General features: G+C 43.6%; 1 protein-coding gene across 1 annotated transcript; it reads right to left on the bottom strand.

Annotated features, from left to right (window-relative positions):
- Nucleotides 1–203: 203 nt before the first annotated feature.
- adra1d (adrenoceptor alpha 1D) lies at nt 204–24,193 on the bottom strand. Its single transcript, XM_084155735.1, has 2 exons — nt 22,815–24,193; nt 204–2,069 (listed from the first exon to the last, which is right to left on the bottom strand). Exons 1-2 carry the CDS (start codon nt 23,764–23,766, stop codon nt 1,459–1,461), a joined length of 1,563 nt encoding a protein of 520 aa, XP_084011861.1. The 5' UTR covers nt 23,767–24,193; the 3' UTR covers nt 204–1,458.
- Between the last annotated feature and the right edge of the window lie 223 nt (nt 24,194–24,416).

The raw sequence follows: 24,416 nt of genomic DNA, 5'->3' as shown, positions 1-24,416 counted from the left end.
GGTGTAGTTTGTGTGGGTATTTTGTCCAAACCTAGCCACCGTACAATGTACCTGGTACAGTCAGTTAAGGTTTCGCTAGTTCCTCAGTTGAATCGTTCCAGCCTAGCCTAGATTTCCCTAACTAGGCTGGAACAAAAGCCTGCACCGACCATGGCCCCCCAGGGCTGATGTAAAGTAAAAAATAAGTGGTATTTGTTTCCCATTTTATTTTGCTTGAACATTGACAGACGTCATTGAACCATCAGCAAATACAAACAAAACCAAAGTGTATTTTTGGCAATGCAAAGAACAGACAAATACCATAATCACTGGGTTCAAGGCTTTGATTCTGGCAATCCTTGTCCTTTCAAAATATAAATGACCTCTTGTCTCTCTGGCTCTGATTGCAGTTAAGGTAAATACACCAAGATACTTATTCAACTGGTCCATACATTGTTTCCCTCATATCCAGTCTGAACGTGACCCATCACTCTTATAATGCAATTTTACAGAGGTCTGCTAATGTCAGTTCATCACAGTTCACTTCACTCAATCACTTAGCAAAATAATCAGATGCAATTATTATTAACCACACATTACCCTATGTTTACCCATATTATCCCGAAATTGTCCTGTGCAATGGTTTCGTCATTCAAGTCAGTGGCTTTCACTTTGTGATATGTGTTTGCTCTGTTAAGACAACACACGTCTGTGCCCAGCTGCATTGTGTTAAGTTGAGCTGGATGGTCTGATATCCTAGAAAAGGGGTGTTTGTCTGTAGGTTATGGTAAAATGGAGGTTATGAGTGGTGACATAGTGTCTCTATGTTGCTGCTGGTTGTAGGGGTTGAGAGTGAGAATGCTCAAAGGACACAGTGACCAGCTGCTGATGATCCCAGCCTATCATTGAGAAGTCAGTTTGATATCTTGCCACCTGTCCATAAAGTGCCTTTTCCATACCCACTTATTGTTCTGCGTTTGCTTTTTTAATGCAGCTCAAAGAAATAACACTCCATTGCACTTCACTTCAATCTCCATCCAACAAAATGAAACAAACACGATACAATCATTAAGGTTTGATATCATATTTTGGAGCAATTTGTGCTTGGATCAAAGTGGGCCATTACCAGACAAAATTAACTCAATCTTTTGATCGATGTCCAAACAACTCTCTGCAGACAAATGTTCCTTCAGTCCTGTTTGTTTGCTGGTCAAATGGTCCTATGAGTTCCAATCTTACATTTGCGGAATTTCCGCATTGCATCCTTTTACTTTGACCACTTTCTGCTTTGTAACGGCAAACTCCATCTAGGTGCTTTAAGGCGGAATTATATTGGTCATTCCCCATGCTGATACCCCAATGGCAACCATCAAGCGCTAACACTTGCAGCGTCACTGTAAATGTCATTGAAGAAGGTTAAGCAATTGAATGAAAGTAGCCATCCATATTAGCCACTCCCTTTGTCTGTCCGTCTAGAATCTAGATGTCCGTCTCCTTCAGGCCGTAGCACTCTGTGAGGTCATAGATCTGATAGCAGCTCTGCTCGGCGACATTGTTGTAAATCCCCATGGAAACTGTGTCGATCTCAGTCCTCGCCAGGGTGGGGGCCGTGACGCCTCCCTTCCCGCCCGGACCTCCCTTAATCTTATTGGACAGATTGTTCATCTTCGCCTTGAGCTGGAACGATGACTTCTGTAGCGGCGGGAACAGGCTCCACCCTTTAAAACTCAGCGAACGCCCTTTAGTACCCTTGTAGTAGTGCGAGCTCCCACACAACTCGTGGTTGATGCCGTACTCCGGCCGGTAGTCTGTCACCCTGGCATTGCCAATACCCATAGTACCCATTTCCCTGCCACCTATGCCCTGGTGGTGGTGGCCCTTGATGGCCGTGCGCCAGCGCTGGTCGTAGAAGCGCCGCAGGACCCGGCGGCGGCGGTGGCACTGGCAGCGGAGGAGGCGGGTGAAGGCGCGCTGGAACTCTTTGCTGGAGCACGGGTAGATGATGGGGTTAATGCAGCTGTTGAAGTAGCCCAGCCAGAAGATGACCTTAAAGACCATGTCAGATGGCTTCAGTGCCGGGAAGAAGGAGCCTGGGAGGGGACAGAGGACAGAGGAGAGAGGTGTTAGGATGTGTGATCATCTCTAAGATAACTTGTGTGCTAGACATTTTAATCTCTCTTCATTTTTAAACTTGTACTTATTGGGTGTAAGACAAGAATTGGCCTCAAATTTGATACATCTAGCTGTTTTTTCTATGCATCGCCAAGACCGAATGGCAGCTTCTTCGGGTACAGTTAAGGGGAGAGGTGTATGTTTCTTTGTGCGCGATCTCTAATATTAAGGAAGTCTCTAAGTTTTGCTCACCTGAGTTAGAATACCTCATGATAAGCTTCAGACCATACTATTTACCTAGAGAGTTTTCATCTATATTTTTCGTAGCTGTCTATTTACCACCACAAACTGATGCTGGCACTAAGACTGCACTCAACGAGCTGCATAGGGCCATAAACAAACAGGAAAATGCACATCCAGAGGCGGCGCCCCCAGTGGCCAGTGATTTTAATGCAGGGAATCTGAAAAACTGTCTTACCTAATTTTTTCCAGCATGTCCTCTGTGCAACTAGAGGGGAAAAACTCTAGATTACCTTTATTCTACACACATAAACGCATACAAAGCTCTCCCTCGTCCTCCATTTGGCAAATCCGACCATAACTCTATCCTCCTGATTCCTGCTTACAAACAGGAAGTACTAGTGACACACGCACTCAATACGGAAGTGGTCTGATGAAGTGGATGTTAAGCTAGAAGACTGTTTCACTAGCACATACTGGAATATGTTCCGGGATTCATCTGATAACATTGAGGAGTTTACCACATAAGTCACTGGCTTCATTAGTAAGTGCATCGACGACATCGTCCCCCATGTACATATCCCAGGCAGAAGCCATGGATTACAAGCAACATCCACACTGAGCTAAAGGCTAGAGCTGCCACTTTAAAGTAGCGGGACACTAATCCGTATGCTTATAAGAAATCCCACTACAACCTCCGACAAGCCATCAAACAGTCAAACAGTCAAACCGTCAAAAATCGAATCCTACTACGCCGGCTCTGATGCTTGTCAGACGTGGCAGGGCTTGCAAACTATCACGGATTACAAAGGGAAACTCAGCCGCGAGCTGCTCGGTGACGCGAGCCTACCAGACAAGCTAAATTCCTTCTATGCTCGCGTCGAGACAAGCAACAGTGAACCGTACCTGAGAGCACCAGCTGTTCCGGACGACTGTGTGATCTCGCTCTCTGTAGCCGATGTGAGTAAGACCTTTAAACAGGTTAACATTCACAAGGCCACAGGGCCAGACGGATTACCAGGACGCATGCTCAGAGCATGTGCTGACCAGCTGGCAAGTGTCTTCACTGACATTTTCAACCTCTCCCTGACCCAGTCTGTAATACCTACATGTTTCAAGCAGACCAACATAGTCCCTGTGCCCAAGAACGCCAAGGAAAACTGTCTAAATGACTAAAGCCCCGTAGCACTCACATCTGTAGCCATGAAATACTTTGAAAGCCTGGCCATGGCTCACATCAACAACATCACCCCAGACACCCTGGACCCACTCCAATTCACATAGCGCCCCAACAGATCCACAGATGACTCAATCTCTATTGCACTCTACACTGCCCTCACCTACCTGGACAAGAGGAACACCTACGTGAGAATGTTGTTCATTGACTATAGCTCAGCGTATTTCCCTCCAAACTCATCGCTAAGCTTAGGACACTGGGACTGAACAACCTCTGCAACTGGATCCTGGACTTCCTGACGGGCCACTCCCAAGTGGTGAGGGTGAGCAACAGCACATCCACCACGCTGACCCTAAAAACAGAGTCGCCTCAGGGGTGCGTGCAGAGCCCCCCTGTACTCCCTGTTCACCAACGACTGTGTGGCCGCGCACGACTCCAACACCATCATTAAGTTTGCTGACGACACAATGGTGGTTGGCCTGATCACCGAAGGTGATGAGACAGCCTATATGGAGGAGGTCAGTGACCTGGTAGTGTGCTGCCAGGACAACAACATCTCCCTCAAAGTCAGCAAGACAAAGGAACTGATCATGGACCACAGGAAACGGAGGGCTGAGCACGCCCCCATTCACATTGACAGGGCTGTAGTGGAGCGGGTCGAGAGCTTCAAGTTCCTCGTGTCCACATCACTAAGGAATTATCATGGTCCACTTACACCAACACAGTCGTGAAGAATCAAATCATATCAAATCAAATTGTATTTGTCACATGCGCCGAATAAAACAAGTGTAGACCTTACTGTGAAATGCTTACTTAAAAGCCCTTAACCAACAATGCAGTTTTAAGAAAATAAGAGTTAAGAAAATATTTACTAAATAAAAATAAAGTTGGCCAATCGGACGGATAAAAAAAGTTACACAATAAAATAACAATAACGAGGCTATATACAGGGGGTACCAGTAATGAGTCAATGTGCAGGGATACAGGTTAGTCGAGGTCATTGAGGTAATATGTACATGTAGGTAGGGGTAAAGTGACTATGCATAGATAATAAACACAGAGTAGCAGCAGTGTAAATAAAGGGGGTCAATGCAAATAGTCCGGGTAGCCATTTTATTAATTGTTCAGCAGTCTTATGGCTTGGGGGTAGAAGCTGTTAAGGAGCCTTTTGGACCTAGACTTGGCGCTCCAGTACCGCTTGCCGTGCGGTAGCAGAGAGAACAGTCTATGACTAGGATGGCTGGAGTCTTTGGCAATTTTTTGGGCCTTCCTCTGACACAACCTGGCATAGAGGTCCTGGGTGGCAGGAAGCTTGGCCCCAGTGATGTACTGGGCCCTATGCACTACCCTCTGTAGCGCCTTCTGGTCGGATGCCAGCAGTTGCCATTACAGGCGTTAATGCAACTAGTCAGGATGCTCTGGATGGTGCAGCTGTATAACTTTTTGAGGATCTGGGGACCCATGGCAAATCTTTTCAGTCTCCTTAGGGGTAATAGGCGTTGTCGTGCCCTCTTTACGACTGTCTTGGTGTGTTTGGACCATGATAGTTTGTTGGTGATGTGGGTACCAAGGAACTTGAAGCTCCTGACCCGCTCCACTACAGCCCCATTGATGAGAAAGGGGGCGTGCTCGGCCTTCCTTTTCCTGTAGTCCATGTTCAGCTCCTTTGTCTTGCTCACGTTGAGGGAGAGGTTGTTGTCCTGGCACCACACTGCCAGGTCTCTGACCTCCTGTCTCATCATTGTCGGTGATCAGGCCTACCACCGTTGTGTCATCGGCAAACTTAATGATGGTGTTGGAGTCGTTCTTGACCACGCAGTCGTTGGTGAACAGGGTGTACAGGAGGAGACTAAGCACGCACCCCTGAGGAGCCCACGTGTTGAGGATCAGCGTGGCAGATGTGTTGTTGCCTACCCTTACCACCTGGGGTAATCAGTCTGGCCCAGCAGCCATGTGAATGTTGACCTGGTTAAAGGTCTTACTTACATCGGCTACGGAGAGCGTGATCACACAGTCGTCTGGAACAGCTGGTGCTCTCATGCATGCTTCAGTGTTGCTTGCCTCGAAGCGAGCATAGAAGGCATTTAGCTTGTCTGGTAGGCTCACGTCAATGGGCAGCTCGTGGCTGGGTTTCTCTTTGTAATCCGTAACAGTTTGCAAGCCCTGCCACGTCTGTCACGACTTCCTCTGAAGCTGCCTCCTCTCCTTGTTCGGGCAGGCTTCGGCGTTCGTCGTCACCGGCCTTCTAGCCACTGCCGCTCCTCTTCTCATCATTCCATTTGTTTTGTCTTGTTTATTACACACACCTGGTTCATATCCCCTCATCAGTACCTGTATAAGTGTTCCCTCTGCCCCCTTGTCTTTGTGTGTGATTGTTTATTGTAGAGGATATTATAGCTCGGTAACGCTTTTATCAAATAAACCATTTATTACGTTATTTACTCTCCTGCGCCTGACTCCGTCCTAAATCACCCGCTACACCGTCCGACAAGCGTCAGAGCCGGTGTAGTAGGATTCAATCTTAGTCCTGTATTGATGCTTTGCCTGTTTGATGGTTCGTCTGAGGGCATAGCAGGATTTCTTATAAGCATCCGGATTAGTGTCCTGCTCCTTGAAAATGGCAGCTCTAGCCTTTAGCTCAGTGCTGATGTTGCCTGTAATCCATGGCTTCTGGTTGGTATATGTACGTATGGTCACTGTGGGGACGACGTCATCTATGCACTTATTGATGAAGCCGGTGACTGATGTGGTATACTCCTCAATGCCATCGGATAAATCCCGGAACATATTCCAGTATGTGCTAGCAAAACAGTCCTGTAGCATCCGCGTCATCTGACCACTTCCGTATTGAGCGAGTCACTGGTACTTCTTGCTTTAGTTTTTGCTTGTAAGCAGGAATCAGGAGGATGGAACTCTGGTCAATTTAGCCAAATGGAGGGCGAGGGAGAGCTTTGTACGCATCTCTGTGTGTTGAGTAAAGGTGGTCTAGAGTTTTTTTTCTCTGGTTGCACATGTAACGTGCTGGTAGAAATGAGGTAAAACTGATTAAAGTTTTCCTGCATTAAAGTCCCCGGCTACTAGGAGGCATTTTCTTGTTTGCTTTTGGCGTTACACAGCTCGTTGAGTGCGGTTTTAGTGCCAGCACCGGTTTGTGGTGGTAAATAGACAGCTACAAAAAATATAGATGCAAACTCTCTTGGTAGGTAGTGTGGTCTATAGCTTATCATGAGGTACTCTACCTCAGGCGAGCAAAACCTTGAGACATCCTTAATATTAATGATCGCACACCAGCTGTCTTTCCATAAGTAGCTGTCTTGCCGATGCACAGAAATCCCAGCCAAATGTATATTATCCATGTCGTCGTTCAGCCACGACTCGGTGAAACATAAGATATTACAGTTTTTTATGTCCCGTTGGTAGGATAGTCTTGAACGGAGCTTATCCAGTTTATTCTCCAGTGATTGCACATTGGCCAATAGGACGGATGGCAGTGGCGGGTTACTCACTCGCCGCCAAATTCTCACAAGGCACCCGGGTCAGCGGCCTCTGTATCTCCGTTTCCTCTTCATGCGAATGACAGGGATTTGGACCTGGTCCGGGAGCAGCAGTAAATCCTTCGCGACAGACTCATTAAAGAAAAATCTTCGTCCAGTTCGAGTTGAGTAATCGCTGTTCGGATATCCAGAAGTTATTTTCGGTCATAAGAGACGGTAGCAGAAACATTTTGTACAAATAAGTTACAAAAATCTATGTGAAAAAACACACAAAATAACACCATTGTCTGTCATCTTTAACAGACAACTATTTTTATATACCAGATGTCCAATCAGTGCCGATGTTGCCCTGTGCATATTTGATGCTTCAGTGGAGAGGAATGCTAGGTACAGCCCCCACGTCCCTAATCTCATCTCATCTGACTGGCCCTCCTTTCCCTCATCTCTCCTTGCCCTGGCCTGACCCCTCTCCTTAGGGACTTGGGGGCAGTTTAGTTTAGATTGGAGCTGACATGGCACACACGCACACACACACGTTTGTTTTACTATCCTTGTGGGGTCCAAACAATTGATTCCCATTCAAAATCCAATTTTCCCTAACCCCTAACCCTAAACCTAACCCTAATGCTTAACCTAGCCTTAACCTTAAAGGGAAATGTCACAATTTTCAACTTCATATTCATACTCTCAAGCACCACCCCACCATCAACATATGTGAAATTGGCACGTTTCTATGTTTTGTACTAAAAAAGATGGAAGTGTTTCCAATGACATCATCAACCAATTCGTAGACAATTAGTAGGCAATTAATTAGTAGGCAATGCCTACTCATAATTGGTTAAAATCACATAATGCACACTGATGTCATTGGAAACACATTGTTTTTACTACAAACATAGAAACGCACCATTTTCACGTATGTTGATGTTGTGGTGGTGCTGGAGATTATGAATATGAAGTTGAAAATTGTTGAAAATGTCCTTTAACCCTAACCTTAACTCCTAACCCTAAACCTAACCCCTAACCCTAATTCTACCCTAACCAGGGGTGAAAGTAGGATTTGTTTCTTCCCGGAATGGGACCTCCTATATGTGCACACACTTGCATGTTTTTTTTATGCTCCTAATCATTGAATTACATATAGAATCCCTATTAATTCAATAGGATCTCTGTGGGCCTAGTCAAAATGTATTACCTTTTATTGTGGCATTAACACAACCAGTCATGTTTTCATCTGATTGTCAAACAATCACTTCAAAGGGATCCTTTACTAGGCTACCCACGTACGTTCATCCACTCGCAACATATTTCCAGCCTCCAAACAGTGGTGAATGGAAAGAGACATCTGTTACACAAAACACCAAAGAGTGTAATGACATTTGGCAATTGTCATTAGGCCAGAATTTATGCGTCCACTGCTGTCCGCGCACACCTCGGTGTCGGCCGCTTGTCTCTGCCTTGGTGAAATGTACGTGTTCTTGTCGAACCACAACTCATTTTGGAGCGTAGGCTATACCACACGTTTCCATGTACATTCGTAAATTTTTCATGCCGCTTACATGATAAAAAGTGGTGTAATAGCCTACAGTTTCCTTGACATTTTGATTTAATTATTGTGATAGGCTTGTGTTTTACCTGTACGGCGTACATACACTATTTATTTTGCCGGGACGCCGTACTGGACCGTACTGCCTTTCTTTTACCCCTGACCCTAACCTTAATTGTAACCCTAACCCTAAATCTAGCCTAAAATAGCATTTTTCCTTGTGGGGACAGGTGAAATGTCCCCACTTATCCACATTTTCCTTGTTTTACTATCCTTGTGAAGAAAACACACACACAGTTGTCATCCCCTTCTCACCCTCAGACGCCAGTGAGCAATTGCCAACGTTGCACCGGCTTCACAGGCACTATATCAGTATGAAAGCTATAAAAAGCGAAAGAGAGGGACACTTGCAAATAGAGAGAAAGGGAGGGGGCGCAGTAGGGGAAGGGAGCTTTAACAACCTGACATAGGGTCACAACAGGCCCCCTCTCTTGGCCAGTATGCCGATAATTTGGGGGCAATCAGGTCTCTGAGATGAAAGCGTGTTCCTTTGGACAAGATGGGTGTGTGTGTGCATGCTTGTGCGTGTACAATGGGTAATTGGTGTGTCTGCTTGTGCTTGTGTGTAATGGGTAATTGGTGTGCTAGTGTTGCTCTGAGGAACCCATCACCACCAAGCAGGATGTTTGGAGGATTACTGTATACATAAATACATAACTATCCATTTAAAGAACCAGACAACCCCCTGTGACCCCCTGTGTGGGGTATGACTGATGACACCATTATAGACTACTGTACTGTTGTTGGATGTATGGGGCCCATTAGGCTACTACTGTACTGTTGTTAGAAAGGGCCCAATAGGGGCCCCACAGGAAGCCTCAGTATCATTAGGTGGGTGATGTAGACAGAGTGAAACTAACTGGTGGTTTATTGTTTGAGGCTTGCTGTGTTTTTCATCATTATTAGTGTTTTGTACTTTATGTGGAAGGCTGATGATGAAACAAAGATAGAACTACCAGTGTGTTGTATACAGTACATCCCATTTTCTGCCACTTTTTGGGAAATAGACGATAGTTCAAAGACTGTTAAAAATCTTTAAAATCAGTTTGCTGTGATTGAGCTTGCCTGGCGCAATGGAACCAATGAAATAGTCCCTAAAGTGTGAGCCGTCTGGCACTCCAGGCAGACTCAAGTGAACGTTCAAGTATTTGTAAGGATTTCAAACCCAGGTCTGTTGTGCATACGGTACACACAGATGCATTATTCACACTCACATACACACACTTTTAACTTTGCCGCATGGGGTATGTGACATTTAAACAACTCTGTACCCTCCTTCCCCTAGTCTGCCCTCATCTGCCCAGTTTGAGATTGGCTTTCATCTGGTGTGGAGCTAGGAATCGTGTTTCAAGAATGAGTCACGCCAATTTACATCTGCCAGAAGGAGAGATTTATGTCCCTTTGGTCCTGTTCTTCCCAAAGGCTTCACTGCTGACTGGTTCAACACAACAACACAGTATTAAAATGAACTATCAGACACAAGGCATCATTGAAAAAGTAGTTGTGTATTGATTCTAATTGGCAAAAAGACATCAACTTTGAGCGATGACTTCCGATTATAGACACGAGTCATATGCTACTTAGGAAGTGCCTGGATTGATTTGGCTTGCTGCCTTGACACATCGCTGCTGTTGCCATGACCACATCAGCAGCGGGAGATGAATAACTACTTTATTGTACTTTAGCTGCTTTTAGGAGATTACAGAGTCTCTTTAATGTGGAGCTTCTCTGTCAAGAAGATGTTTTGTTTTAGTCTTTTGTGAGGATATGGTTTTGAAAAGTTCAGTTGTGACAGTTTAACAGAGTCCCCAGAGTCCCAGCCTTACAGTACCTTCAGAAAGTAGTCATACTTATTGCACATTTTGTTGTCTTACAGTCTGAATTCAAAATGGATTAAATATTACTTTTTCTCGCCCATCTACATACAGTACCCCATAATGACAAAGGGAAAATATGTTTTTAGAAATGTTTGCAAATTTATTGAAAATTAAATACAGAAATATCTAATTTACATAAGTATTCACACCCCTGAGTCAATACATGTTAGAATCACCATTGGCAGCAATTACAGCTGTGAGTCTTTCTGGGTAAATTACTAAGAGCTTTGCACACCTGGATTAAAATTCTTCAAGCTCTGTCAAGTTGGTTGTTGATCATTGCTAGACAGCCATTTTCAAGCCTTGCCATCGATTTTCAAGCAGATTTAAGTCAAAACTGTAACTAGGCCACTCAGGAACATTCAATGTCATCTTGGTAAGCAACTCCAGTGTATATTTGGCCTTGTGTTTTAGGTTATGGCCCTCCTGAAAGGTGAATTTGAATTTACTTTAGTGCCTTATTGCAAACAGGATGCATGTTTTGGAATACTTTTATTCTGTACAGACTTCCTTCTTTTCAATCTGTCATTTAGGTTAGTATTGTGGAGTAACTACAATGTTGTTGATCCATCCTCCGTTTTCTCCTATCATAGCCTTTAAACTGTAACTGTTTTAAAGTCACGGTGAAATCCCTGAGCGGTTTCCTTCCTCTCCGGCAACTGAGTTAGGAAGGACGCCTGTATCTTTGTAGTGACTGGGTGTATTGATACACCATCCAAAGTGTAATTAATAACTTCACCATGCTCAAAGGGATTATATTCAATGTCTGCTTTTTCTTTTTTACCCATCTACCAATAGGTGCCTTTCTTTGCTTGGCAGTGGATCATCTTTGTGGTTGAATCTGTGTTTGAAATTCACTACTCAACTGACGGACCTTACAACTAATTGTATGTGTGAGGTACAGAGATGAGTTAGTCATTCAAAGATTATGTTGAACACTATTATTGCACACAGAGTGAGTCCATGCAACTTATGTGACTTGTTAAGCAAATGTTTACTCCTGAACATATTTAAGCTTGCCATAACAAAGGGGTTGAATACTTATTGACTCAAGACATTTCTAAAAACATAATTCCACTCGGATATTATGGGGTATTGTGTGTAGGCCAGTGACAAAAAATCCTAATTTTATCCATTTTAAATTCAGGCTGTAACACAACAGAATGTGGAAAAAGTCAATAGGTGTGAATACTTTCTGAAGGCACTGTATACATAAACTCAAGCAACAAATTGAATGCTTTGAAAAATGCAGGTTTTTAAACTTTTAAGTATGTGAGGAGCTGGTGATGTCTCAGTGGTAATATTCCCACTTCCAGGAGAAACACTGTAATACTTAGAACCAGCAGATATAATGCATTATGATACAGTTATAATGCATTGTAAGACTTATAATGGCTCATACATGCTTACAAAAAGTTATAAAGCATTATAACGGCAGGTTTTAAGTTAAGTGTTACCGGAAAATATTCTGTATGTCAGCCATTTCTAATATGCAAATGAGCTACCTGTCAATCAACTGCGGTGTAGTGTTGGGGGAGAGGATTACTTCATTGAAGAGGACACTCAAAGTAAAGGTCATTGTTCTATGAATCTATGCTTTGTAACTGAAACCTTCAGTTGAGAGGGCTACAATGGACTGTGCAACAGTGTAATGAGTGTTGTGTGAGTGTTGTGCAAGCTTTGACAGGCGCCACTCACTCAGAGTGAGTCACGTACAGGTCTGGCCGATGGATCTGGCTGGGCCATATGATACTTACTTTGAATACTAACTTCCTGTTTTTACTTACACTTACTGTAAGCCTTTATAGGGTATGCATTTTCAAAAGAGCATTACAGGTATAGCTCAACCAAATTAGAAAATGTCATTGTTTTTCTTACTCCTGTAAGCAGTCTATGAACAAGGTAACACAGCAGTCCATGTCCATAGACCGCTTACACATGGTAGGGAAACCATTTTGTAATTTGGATGAAGTATCCCTTTAAGTCTGTCTTATGGTGTGTTAAAGGTGAGTTATATGATGCTTGGTCCAGACTAGTGACGTTGGATGTCCTATAGAGATGTGGCTAAGAAAAGCACAAGAGGACATAGTAGGACACACTCTGATTCAACATTCTCTTTTCACTTGGTTGGTTTCTGGCAATAGCGGCCCATTATGAATCAGAGTGAACAGATGAGTGCCACAGAGAAAGGAGTTGATTGTAAAAGTGCTTAGAAGTGCTAAGAAGCCTCATTCTCTGTGCAAACTGACATATATCCTCTAAGGGTAACACCCATTTGGATGTACAAAACATGTATGTAAGAATATTTATTATTGCATCTGATAGGCCTACAACAGGTTGTATATTGGACCAACATTGGGGAAAATGCAAAACCATGGAAAATTAGACCAACATTGATCACTATATATATAGCCAATGGGGAAGGGTAAAACTATGCTTACAGAGGTATTCTATTGGTGGACACAACCTGCAAAATTGGACAAGCCATCACAATTTGTCTTCTTTCAAATAGATGATGAGAGAAACAAATGGTAAAGCCCCTCTCGCTATTGGCCAAAGAATTCTCAGAACCTATCAAGTATGTGAAGTGAAAAAAAAAGCCCTCAAAAATAACATCGTGCAGGCCTGTTTTTCATGATCTAATTATTTCCTTTGGCAAAGCAGAGCTCCCTTTGCCCCCTCCCCCCACCACGGGTATGGGGATATTCTCAGTGGCATCATGGGAAAAAAGCACAATAACATATTAGTCATGGGGTATGTCCCAAATGGCATCCTATTCCCTATATAGCGTACTACTTTTGACCCATGTGGCTCTGGTCAAATTAGTGCACTATGTAGGAAATGGGGTGCCATTTGGGACGAATCCATACAGTAGTCTCGTTTTGCTTGGAGTCAAAGGCCTCCTTCCTTACAGCATCAATGTCCTCAATAACATTTTGATAGTGGTGCTGAGGCCATCATCAGATGCCTTTGTAACAATCAGAACCGATACGTAACTACAGTTTCAGGTTAAGTACAATGTTTCTGTTCTGTTTGTAAAAGTATTGAGTTCGGATATCTATATGGTTAGAGTTGTATTACTAATGTTTATGATGCCTCGGAGCGTGGTATGCTATCCTGTGTATCCTTTATCAAAGGTTTTGTCACATTACTGTACACATTGCACAATGCATATAATATAGATAGCATTGAGGAGTACGCCACATCAGTCACTGGCTTCATCAATAAGTGCATCGATGACGTCATCCCTACAGTGACCGTACGTACATACCCCAACCAGAAACCATGGATTACAGGCAACATCCGCACTGAGCTAAAGGCTGGAGCTGCCGCTTTCAAGGAGCGGGACACTAACCCGGACGCTTATAAGAAATCCCGCTATGCCCTCCGACGAACCATCAAACAGGCAAAGAGTCAATACAGGACTAAGATTGAATCGTACTACACCGGCTCTGACGCTTGTCGGATGTGGCAGGGCTTGAAAGCTATTACAGACTACAAAGGGAAGCACAGCCGCGAGCTGCCCAGTGACACAAGCCTACTAGACGAGCTAAATCAATCTATGCTCGCTTCGAGGCAAGCAATACTGAAGCATGCATGAGAGCACCAGCTGTTCTGGATGATTATGTGATCACGCTCTCTGTAGCCGATGTTAGTAAGACTTTAAAGCAGGTCAACAATCACAAGGCCGCAGGGCCAGACAGATTACCAGGACGTGTACTCCGAGCATGTGCTGACCAACTGGCAAGTGTCTTCACTGACATTTTCAACCTCTCCCTGACTGAGTCTGTAATACCAACATGTTTCAAGCAGACCACCATAGTCCCTGTGCCCAAGGACACTAAGATAACCTGCCTAAATGACTACCGACCCGTAGCACTCATGTCTGTAGCCATGAAGTGCTTTGAAAGGCTGGTCATGGCTCACATCAACACCATTATCCTAGAAACCCTAGACCCACTCCAATTTGCATATGGCCCCAACAGATCCACAGATGATGCAATCTCTATTGCACTCCACACTGCCCTTTCCCACCTGGACAAGAGGAACACCTACGTGAGTGTCACGACTTCCGCCGAGGCTGCCCCCCCTCCTGGTTCGGGCAGGCTTCGGCGTTCGTCGTCACCGGAGTACTAGCTACTGCCGATCCCATTCTCATCACTCCACTTGTCATGTCTTGTCAACCACACACACTTGGTGCTCATTCCCCTAATTAGTATGTGTATAAGTGTTCCCTCTGTTCCCCTTGTCTTTGTGAATGATTGTTTTGTTGTGAGAGCGTGTAGCTCGGTTGAGCTACATTTCACTGTGTTATTTGACAAGGTGGATGTTTTCCCTTGTACAGTGTTGTTTGACGCTTGGGGCGTTTGATTTATGCAAACGGATTAAACTCTGGACTTCGGTATTTTACCTCCTGCGCCTGACTCCTTATTTCACACCTCATCACAGTGAGAATGCTATTAATTGACTACAGCTCAGCGTTCAACACCATAGTGCCCTCAAAGCTCATCACTAAGCTAAGGACCCTGGGACTAAACACCTCCCTCTGCAACTGGATCCTGGACTTCCTGACGGGCTGCCCCAGGTGCTAAGGGTAGGTAACAACACATCTGCCACGCTGATCCTCAACACGGGGGCCGCTCAGGGGTGCGTGCTCAGTCCCCTCCTGTACTCCCTGTTCACCCATGACTGCATGGCCAGGCACGACTCCAACACCATCATTACGTTTGCAGACGACACAACAGTGGTAGGCCTGATCAACGACAACGATGAGACAGCCTATAGGGAGGAGGTCAGAGACCTAGCCGTGTGGTGCCAGGATAACAAGCTCTCCCTCAATGTGATCAAGACAAATGAGATGATTGTGGACTACAGGAAAAAAAAGAGGACTGAGCACGCCCCCATTCTCATTGACAGGGCTGTAGTGGAACAGGTTGAGAGATTCAAGTTCCTTGGTGTACACATCACCAACGAACTATTATGGTCCAAACACACCAAGACAGTCGTGAAGAGGGCACGACAAAGTCTATTCACCCTCAGGAGACTGTAAACATTTGGCATGGGTCCTCAGATCCTCAAAACGTTCTACAGCTGCACCATCGAGAGCATCCTGACTGGTTGCATCACCGCCTGGTATGGCAACTGCTCGGCCTCCGACCGCAAGGCACTACAGAGGGTAGTGCGTACGGCCCAGTACATCACTGGGGCCAAACTTCCTGCCATCCAGGACCTCTATACCAGGCGGTGTCAGAGGAAAGCCCTAAAAATTGTCAAAGACTCCAGCCACCCTAGTCATAGACTGTTCTCTCTGCTACCGCACAGCAAGCGGTACCGGAGTGCCAAGTCTAGGTCCAAAAGGTTTCTCAACAGCTTCTACCCCCAAGAAGCTACAAGCCATAAGACCCCTGAACAACTAATCATGGCTACCCGGACAATTTGCAGTGCCCCCCCACCCCCACCCCGTCCCCCTTTTTTACTCTGCTGCTACTCTGTTTATTATTTATGCATAGTCACTTTAACTTTACCCATATGTACATATTACCTCAATTACCTCGACTAGCCGGTTCCCCCGCAAATTGATTCTGCACCGGTACTGTATATAGCCTCCCTACTGTTATTTTATTTTACTGCTGCTCTTTAGTTATTTGCTTTTCTTTTTTTTGCCTAACACTTTTTTTCCTTTTTTTTTACTTTGCATTGTTGGTTAAGGGCTTGTAAGTAAGCATTTCACTGTAATGTCTACACCTGTTGTATTCGGCGCATGTGGCAAATAAAATATGATTTGATTTGATTATATATGACTAGTTTATCTCCTTAAGGTAGAGACATTACAGCCTCAAAATGTCTTGTTTGTTTTGTTTCTCGGCTTTAACAGCACACAGCACACAGACCTAAAATTTTTATTTTTCTCCATTTTAAATTAGACCTATGGACAGCACTGACATTTTGTTTATAGGAAAAGTCAAACATTGGGCTGACTGTATTCGATAATTTTCTGTGCTGTCAGTCTGTCGCAGTTTCTACACCACATTAACACTGACATTCCTACAGCGATAAGGCTCGTAGAATAAGTGTAAAACATTATCTCTTTTGAGCTGCTCTGCATTCCTAGAATTTTAAAGATTTTGGTAACTTTTTAAGGCTGTGTGTGAGTGTGTTTGTGTATGTGTGTGTTTGCGTGTGCGTTTGTGTGTTCGGACAAATGCTAAAGCTTGTGTTCCAACACAAATAGATGTGTCATGGGGACTGGAGCCACAGAAATGGAGTCATGAGCACCATAAGAGCCACATTTCTTTAGCCTAAGATAATGACAATGGCTTCAGTGGTTGCTTATCGTGGATTTAATGTTGTGCCCTGAATGAACTGTCTTGGTAGTTGTCTTCCTCGCTCTATGCACTATCAAGAGGTTATCAAGCCATGTTTTTCACTTTGTTCTACCAAGACATTGCATGCAAAGGCTAACTCAGAGACATGAAGAGGAAAGGCAGAGAAGTTTTGAGAGAGAAGGGGGGGGGGGGTGAGAACAAAAGAATGAAAGGGGTATTGTACGTGTGGAATGGTGCCATCTTTACCTCCTCCCTTCCCCCTCATCCTTTTTCTTGCCCCCATCCTGGCTGTTGGGCGTGTGTTGTTGGCTCAATTACAGCTGTCATAAGGGAAGTGGACCGCTGGGTTCCTGGGGTCAGCGGGCTGAATACCGCAATTAGAATTACCCATCTATCTTAATAGTGGAGATGAAATGTAAACTTCCTTGTTTCACTTTCTAAATAGTGCACTTGGAATATGTAAACATAAGCACAGTGATAGAGATGTATAACTTTAAAGTAATTTTGAATCGGGGTTGGGGAGCTGGGGCTGGGGGGCTGGGGGGGCTGCAGCTAGCCTGGCACAAGTAGCAGAGCGTGCTGGCTGGGGCCGAGCCAGGAGATGCTATCAGCCAACCAACAGCCAAGTACACACAATAACATTCCGGGGGATTGGAGGAAATTAGGAAGTTCTATGGAACTCAAGTTGATTAGTAGGCATAGTATGTTATGTGTAGGCTTATACAAAACAACGAGGCTGTGGTGGCTTGCGCTGTATGAGAAGAATGTTACAACAATGTTACAAACATTGGTCCATTGACACAGAAATCCCCAATGGTTTTAAACACACTTTTCTGGCTAAACCTAACACCTGTGGTGGGAAAAGGATTTCCCATTATAGAAAGCCCTATTGCAAAGTTAGTTGTTGTTGACTCTCAGAGGCAGAGTACATCTTCTAAAAGATGCCTCCCTCTCTAAACTCTATGGTGCGTGACTAAACTCCCCAATTGTTCCAAAAAGCAACGTTTGCCAGAATATCACTATTAGAATTACCCATCTCTAAAATCTTTTGTCTGTCTTGGGGGCACAGTACATTTGTTCTATCGTTCTGTTAAGAGTATAGAACTGCGGCCAAAAATGTGAGCGCTGGGTGGAACTGGTTTTCTAATGAAGTGGTGCTGGCCATCTTTCTGCTTTTGAATGATTTCCTGATACATACTGTAAATAATGCATGAGAAAGGATGAGGTATAGAGTGTGTGTGAGCGTGTGTATGTACCAGTGGAGGCTCCTCAGAGGAGGACGGGAAGGACCGTACTCCTCAGTGAATTTCATAAAAATAAAAGTTTTAAAACATTTTAAAACGTATCCTTTTTAGATAGAACTATACTAAATATATTCACGTCATCAAATAATTGATTAAAACACACTGTTTTGCAATGAAGGTCTAAAGTAGCCTCAACAGCACTGTATGGTAGCACCATAGTGTAGCCAGAGGACAGCTAGCTTCCGTCCTCTTCTGGGTACATAGACTTCAATACAAAACCTAGGAGGCTCATGGTTCTCACCTCCTTCCATAGACTTACACAGTAATTATGACAACTTCCAGAGGACATCCTTCAACCTATCAGAGCTCTTGCAGCATGAACTGACATGTTGTCCACCCAATCAAAGGATCAAAGAATGAATCTGTTACTGAAAGCATAAGCTACAGCTAGATAGCACTGCAGTGCTTAAAATATAGAGAGTAGTTGACTCCAAGAGAGAGAAAGACAATAGTTGAACTCTTCCAAAATGAAGGAGAAGCAATTACTTAGCTAGCAAATGCAGCTAGCTTGTTTAGCCTACTCAAACACCCTGCTCAAACAGAGGGATGCTATGTTAGCTAGCTGGCTACACTGGAACTCTTCCAAGTCAAGGTAAGCTTTTGGTTTTACTAATTTATTGCCCCCGGGGCCTGACGGTGTAAGTTCTAAACTGCTCACTGACTGTACACTGTAATGTTACTGCATGATTGTAGCGGGTTTACGAACGCGTTAGTTCTATTAGCTATGTTGACTATGACTTTACTTTCGCTAATTTAAGTGATGATACCTGAGAAGCGGGGGTTTGGAGGATATAAAGGTGTTGTTAGGCCCAAGACGAAGTCGAGGTCCAAACACTGGCTTCGAGGGCATTATCACTTTTATACAACGGGTTACCAACATATTCAAATGATTGACATTTTTCCTTAAAAACTATATTTTAAAGAATTTATTCACACTATTTCATCCTTCCACAAGATATAGTTCTGACACAAATCTAGGGTTGCTACCTATGCCGGCTGGTCATTCGTTCTATCGGTTCAGTTGCCAGAGATGCGACCTAGTCGTTCAGTCTTTTTGTTCTGTGTCTATGGACATTCTAAATGTTCCATTGCCATACTGGCTGGCAACGTTCTTATCCCTTCCTTGCTAGCTAGCCAACTTTGGCTAACTTACACTTACATTCTGCAGACAGAATAACAGCAAAGTAGCTGCATTTGCATTTGTTTAAGCTGTTTTCTAGTGACATTTATTTGGATACATCCATAACAATGAGCTAATGAGGTGCTATTTCGCCTGGCATAGAAAATATGCTCACTTGTTAGGACACTTATTCAGAGGAGCTAGCCAACAACACAGCTAACACAATCACTTCAAACTGAAGCTGGAAAGACTACAAACTAGCTACATGTTTCATTTGACCTTTTTTCAATTGACATTTCTTTGTATACAGTGCATTCGGGAAAGTATTCAGACCCCTTGACTTTTTCCACATTTTGTTATGTTACAGCCTTATTCTAAAATGGATTAAATAAAACATTTCCTCTACACACAATACCCCATAATGACAAAGCAAAAACTGATTTTTTGAAATGTTTGCAAATGTATAATAAAATTTAAACTGAAATACCTTATTTACATAATTGAGCTCAGGTGCATCCTGTTTCCATTGATCATCCTTGAGATGTTTCTACAACTTGATTGGAGTCCACCTGTGGTAAATTCAATTGATTGGACATGATTTGGAAAGACACACACCTGTCTATATAAGGTCGCACAGTTGACAGTGCATGTCAGAGCAAAAACCAAGCCATGAGGTCGAAGGAATTGTCCGTAGAGCTCCGAGACAGTATTGTGTCGAGGCACAGATCTGGGGAAGAGTACCAAAAAAATTCTGTAGCATTGAAGGTCCCCAAGAACACAATGGTCTCCATCATTCTTAAATGGAAGAAGTTTGGATCCACCAAGACTCTTCCTAGAGCTGGCCGCCTGGCCAAACTGAGCAATCGGGGGAGAAGGGCCTTGTTCAGGGAGGTGACCAAGAATCCGATGGTCACTCTGACAGAGCTCCAGAGTTCCTCTGTGGAGATGGGAGAACCTTCCAGAAAGACAACCATCTCTGCAGCACTTCACCAATCAGGCCTTTATGGTAGAGTGGCCAGACGGAAGCCCTACTCAGTAAAAGGCACATGACAGCCAGCTTGGAGTTTGCCAAAAGGCACCTAAAGGACTCTCAGACCATGAGAAACAAGATTCTCTGGTCTGATGAAACCAAGATTGAACTCTTTGGCCTGAATGCCAAGCGTCACGTCTGGAGGAAACCTGGCACCATCACTACGGTGAAGCATGGTGGTGGCAGCATCATGCTGTTTTTCAGCGGCAGGGACTGGGAGACTAGTCAGGATCGAGGGAAAGATGAACGGAGCAAAGTACCGAGAGATCCTTGATGAAAACCTGCTCCTGTGTGCACCTACGTTGTTAGCTTTCATTCATAGGCTAGGTTGTAGAAACCTCATGATGGGTATAGTGAAAATGTTAGTATCATGTAGTAGCCTAAACCTATCGCTGTTACATTGAACTGGGTGAATGGAATATGAATGACAGCCATCCAATAGGCTGTAAGAGAAATAAGGCCTTATCGTTGGATGTAGGTGGAAATTTGGTTGAAAAAAATATGAAATGCCCTTACGTTGATCCAATCAGTTTTCCATGTTGATTCAATGTCATCACATAATTTTGGGGGGTTGAAATGATGTGGAAACAATGTTGATTCAACCAGTTTTTGCCGAGTGGGATGTTATCATAAATGGCTCTGCTGTGCCCCAGTCTTTCCCATTGATGCTCCTTATAAAACCTATTACTTGACATAATTAGGGTGGCATTTGATTTCCTCCTGTTATGCCTCTCATCTCTACATCCGACCCCATTTCACCATTAAAGCACCTTTCTACTCATTAGCATTGTATTGACTGTATGCTGCTCCGTGAGGAAGTCACCTGTTTGTTTCTCAAATCACCATCAGCCAAAGGTTCTTACACTTATTCTTGCACATTGTTTTTATTGCTGTTTGATTATCTGTATAGTATAATGTGTTGTGCTTTTACACCTTCTACTCCCTTTCGACTACTTTTTTCTATTGTGCTGTTGTTGTAGAGAAATTCACTGTAAAAAAAACAAACACCCACAAATCTAGTTATTTCAACTAATTATTATTAAGTAACTGGTTACACAGCCTTTTTTTTGTTACTCAACTCTTCGGTCCAGGTGTTACCTGAACTAAAAACATTTAGTTGGCCCAAACTAAGCTCCAACTTGAGAACTTTGTCAAAAATTCTGTCAATTTAAAATGATGTTTGCTCAACTCATATGTTCATTCAACTAGAAACTATTATTTGGGAATCTTAACTAAAAAAAGGCTGTGCAACTGATTACACACAGCTTTTAGCATACAATGTTTTCAACTTATATAGTTGATGCAAGATTACATGGTGCATGTTCATTTATACAGTAATTATGATTCAACATGTCCTCATCTGGGATTTGAACTCCCAACCTCTTGGTTCATGGCATGCCAATCTTCCTGCTACACCACCATGTCTGTGTCAATTATCAATTAATATGACTATTCTCTCATCATTGACTTGACTTACTTATTTAAGCAATTTTAGTTTCTCTGTATAGTTGTCTAATGTTGGTGGGCATATTATATATTTTAATGTGACTCCTTTATCACTATGATGAATAAAATAGTTTTTCTTGAGTGTACTTTTATGTCAGGACAGAAATAGGAAAGACTTGTTTGTGCTCTTCAACATACTGCTACAAAACAGTAGGGCTTTAAGCACAACTGAGGACGCCATTGAAGGATGTTTTATGTCTATTTTACATTTACATTTTAGTCATTTAGCAGACGCTCTTATCCAGAGCGACTAACAGTTAGTGAGTGCATACATTTTTCATACTGGCCCTCCGTGGGAAACGAACCCACAACCCTGACGTTACAAGCGCCATGCTCTACCAACTGAGCTACAGGAGGCCTATGGACTGCAAACAATAAATCAACGAATTGCACATGTATATATGCATATGAAAATCGGACTTGTAGTTATGTGTGATGATGCCGGATATCACAATTTATGATTGGGTTTAGTACAGTATTACGGAGCATATGTCGTGAGTAATTGTGCGTAATTGTGGATTTGCTCAGTCTGCTACGTTTATCTTCTAGAGACAATAGTGGTCATCTCACTACATTTACAGTAGGGGCCAAAAATAACAAATAAAACCTCACAATTCCATATAACAAAATAATGTATTGTATTGGCAGTTTGCATGCTTCGCGCAACCTTCTCATATAATTATGCACTTGGAGCAATTTTAAACATCTTTGTTTAACGTTTCACGTTCTAAATAGTGCACTTCAATATGTAAACATAAGCACAGTGAACAATATATAACTTTAAAGTAATTTAATCGTATTTGAGTAATATGGACACGTTGTCTAGGCTGCATCCTTGCAGTAGTGAAGTGCACACTCCTCAATCAATACAGCGAATCCTACTGATTACACAACGGAGCGCACCCACATATTTACAGGTTCAGAGACACATATTTTACACATGGTAAAACTTTTTTTTTTATTAAACTGTAGCCTCTATTATGGACCTCTTTAACCCCCAATACATTGCTATTTAAATGTTGATAATGTAAACCAACACTTACCCAGTGGTAAAACAAAGAAAAACGGTAGCCAACACAGGATGAACATCCCGACTACAATCGCCAGGGTTTTGGCAGCCTTCTTCTCCCGGGAGAACTTCATCAAGCGCACGGACAGCGAACTCCGGAACGGGTGGTTTTTGCTCTTGGAAGTATCCTCCAGCATGCTCCGACAGTGTATCCTAAGCACCACTTCTATCGACTTATTTCTCTCCCGTTTGACCCCCGCTTCTAAACTCTTGGTAGTCCTCCGGGCCACCACGTAGACCCTGAAATACATCACTAGGATGACCATAAGCGGGAGGTAGAAGGAAAAGAGCGAGGAGAAGAGGGCATAGCCCGGTTCTTCGGTGATGCTGCAGACGCTCTCGTCGGTCGGTGGCGGTTCCTTCCATCCCAGCAGCGGTCCTATGGAGATGACCATGGAGGAGACCCAGACCACCACCAGAATGACAGCGGCTTTCTTCTCCGTCATGATGGTGGGGTATTTGAGGCAGTGTTTGACCCCGATGTACCTGTCTATGGAGATGATACAGAGACTGAGGATGGACGCGGTGCAGCAGAGAACATCCACCGCTGCCCAGATGTTGCAGAAGACCCGGCCGAACACCCAGCATCCCAGCACCTCCAAAGACGCGGAGAAAGGCAGCACAATAATGCTCAATAGCAAGTCCGCTATAGCCAGGTTGACTATAAAGAAGTTGGTGACGGTCTGTAAGTGTCTATTGCATAGCACGGAGAGGATAACCAAAATGTTCCCGACGATAGCCACCAAGATGAACACGGATAGAAAGACCCCGACCGCAATGACCTGGGGGTCCAGGGTGATGTTCGTGCAGCTGGTGGAGTTGGTGCTGTTGTCTGTGAATAAGATTTGGTCCAGGAAAGATTCGTTGAGAGCTTTTTCAAAATATATTCCATCATTGCTTTCGTTCATCAAATTAGAATATGTCATTTTGAAACTCCATAAAGAAAACTTTATAGTTTGATTCCAAGGGAAAACAAAGAGGTATTCATAATGTTTTTTTCAGTGTTGTTTGTTTCCAATATGAAAAGAAAACGAGATGAAATGGGACATTCTTCTCACATATTGTGAATTGTCTTCCATTTATTAACAGCTCTAGTGTTATCTAGATTGTTTCATCTATTAAATGCGTATTTTTTCCCCATCAAAAATAAAACCGACGCGCAATAACAGCACCATCCCTCTGTCTGAAAATGCAGGATCAACTATTAAACTGAAGACTGCTCCAGCCAGGGATTTTCTTTGAGTTCTTTGAGGTAGTAAAAATGTCAGAAAATGTCACATTTTTGTAGCGCCATAGCACCGGTTGGTCCGATTCTATTCCACTGGTGGCATTCTATTAGTGAGAAGTCCAAACCCAACCACAGAGTCGCAGCCTGCCTAGGACCCCAGCATCTGAGCCCTGCGCTCCTCCCTAGCAAGTGGATTCAGTGACGCGTCGCATAACTGCGAAGCCAAAAGAGGGAGTCGCGCCCTTCTCCACACACTCAACAGGCATGCCAATGTAGCCGCTAGTGTATAGATTTTACCCATAGCCTAATATTCAGTTCATGTTTTGACTACTTCAGTATTACATCACT

This window comes from Coregonus lavaretus, assembly GCF_964263955.1.
Source record: "Coregonus lavaretus genome assembly, chromosome: 38".
Taxonomy (NCBI): domain Eukaryota; kingdom Metazoa; phylum Chordata; class Actinopteri; order Salmoniformes; family Salmonidae; genus Coregonus; species Coregonus lavaretus.
The sequence above is the reverse complement of the archived record's forward strand: the minus strand, read 5'-3'. Positions and strand labels throughout refer to the sequence as shown.